Source organism: Melanaphis sacchari, unplaced genomic scaffold (genome assembly GCF_002803265.2).
Source record: "Melanaphis sacchari strain LSU unplaced genomic scaffold, SCAv2.0 Contig1_pilon_pilon, whole genome shotgun sequence".
Classification (NCBI taxonomy): Eukaryota; Metazoa; Arthropoda; class Insecta; order Hemiptera; family Aphididae; genus Melanaphis; species Melanaphis sacchari.
In genome coordinates this window covers 6,212,849-6,214,506 of record NW_020270976.1, presented here as the reverse complement: position 1 = coordinate 6,214,506, position 1,658 = coordinate 6,212,849, and the positions used below count along the sequence as shown (strand labels likewise).

General features: G+C 24.7%; 1 protein-coding gene across 1 annotated transcript in view; it reads left to right on the top strand.

Annotated features, from left to right (window-relative positions):
• LOC112593289 overlaps positions 1 to 187 on the top strand; it is a 3,229-nt gene extending 3,042 nt beyond the window's left edge. Inside the window, exon 4 of the mRNA XM_025337654.1 lies at positions 6 to 187. Within this exon, the coding sequence (XP_025193439.1) occupies positions 6 to 111 (106 nt within the window). The 3' untranslated portion in view covers positions 112 to 187. The remainder of the gene's footprint in view (positions 1 to 5) is intronic.
• Positions 188 to 1,658: the final 1,471 nt, after the last annotated feature.

Here is a 1,658-nt window from a genome sequence, read left to right as displayed (position 1 = left end):
ACTACCAAACTATGGAATACAACTACTGTTGCTCCCAATTCAACACATTATTCTAATTTTACTACCAAACTATGGAATACAACTACTGCTGCTCCCAATTCAAAATTATGAAAAGGCAAAAGACAGTGTTCAGATATTATTTACCAGCAAAATAAGCGATAAGTCAATTACAATAATCATAACTTATGTTTCACATGTAATAAATTAAAAGTTCATTATAATTTATTTCTGTCTATGTATATTCAGTTTGAGTTTGTTTTCCTATACTCAGATTTTATTTTGATATCAGATTCACAGTAAATTATTTATTATATTAGGTGGTAGAAGATTGTATACATCTATTACCTTTGCGGGTTTGGCATAGTCACCAACTATAAAAATATATTATTTGTCACACCTACACAAAAAATTGAATTTTTGATGCAATTTGAGGTGGTGGAAAATAATTTTTCCACCCAACCTGTTGGCTAAAAAAGATCTAGTTTTTTCCAACTACGAAATTGGACCAACAATTAATTTACAAAACCACATTAATGTCCATTTTCATAAATATTTTTGTTTTTTTCAAATAGATACGTCAATAGTTATATTAGATTAAGAAATTAGATCAAAAATTTGATCTATGTAGCAACAGCTTGATAGTATTTTCATTTCGAAGTAAATTTCATCATCATCTGAAATAGTTATCACTTTCTACCGTTTATTACTTAACACTTAAAATCAATTCATCACTCACCCAAAGTTTTTAATTTAAATTTTATAAGATTTAAATATAGATAATTGATAGTATGTTTGTATAGTATAATAAATAAATTAAAAAACATAATTTATAAAAAAATATTTTTCATAAGGTTTTTAAATTAAAGTGTCTCTATAACATGAACATTTTTTTTTTAGTTTTATCAATGTTTATGTGCTAAAGTATCCAATAAATAAATATACCATATACTAATGTTATTATTATTGAAAATATTTAATTATTTTAACATTTCTCCAGCCCCTTCCCCTGCGGTAAATTGATTTCTCAGCGTACTAACATCAATTAAATTCTAAGTAAAGGCAAACATTTAAATTATAATGACGTACTAAAAACGTGCAAACGTATTTTTTTTGTAAAATGTCGATTTCGAAGGCCGGTTAAACATTCGTGCCATTGCCTTAATTTTGTTTTAGAATCATTTCTAAACTATAAACTGTTGATTTAAAAACAAAAATTAAGTTATAAAAAAAAAAAACCAACACGAAATCATCTAATTATGATTTTTATATTTAAATTTTATAATTATAACATGCTATAGGTAATTAAAAATTATGTATAATTCTTAACATGCAATTAAAACTAATACGAGTAAATTATACATATATTAAAAACTTAGGAAATTACTTTGTTATAATAATATGATAAGTGTCTATTTCTGAGCGTACGTACCTATCCTTCGTCATTAAGTGTGTTTCTGTGGTTGATATATTTAATTTAAATTCAATGATAAATTATTGAATTTGAATAATGATTAATTCGGAGATAACGTTTCAGCCTCTACATTTCTAAAAGAATTTCATAAATTAATTTATACTACACTATATTTAAATAATTAATTAATTATTAAATCAATATACCAGCCGCTACAGTCTTTAGAACTGTAATTTGAGCGTGGTCT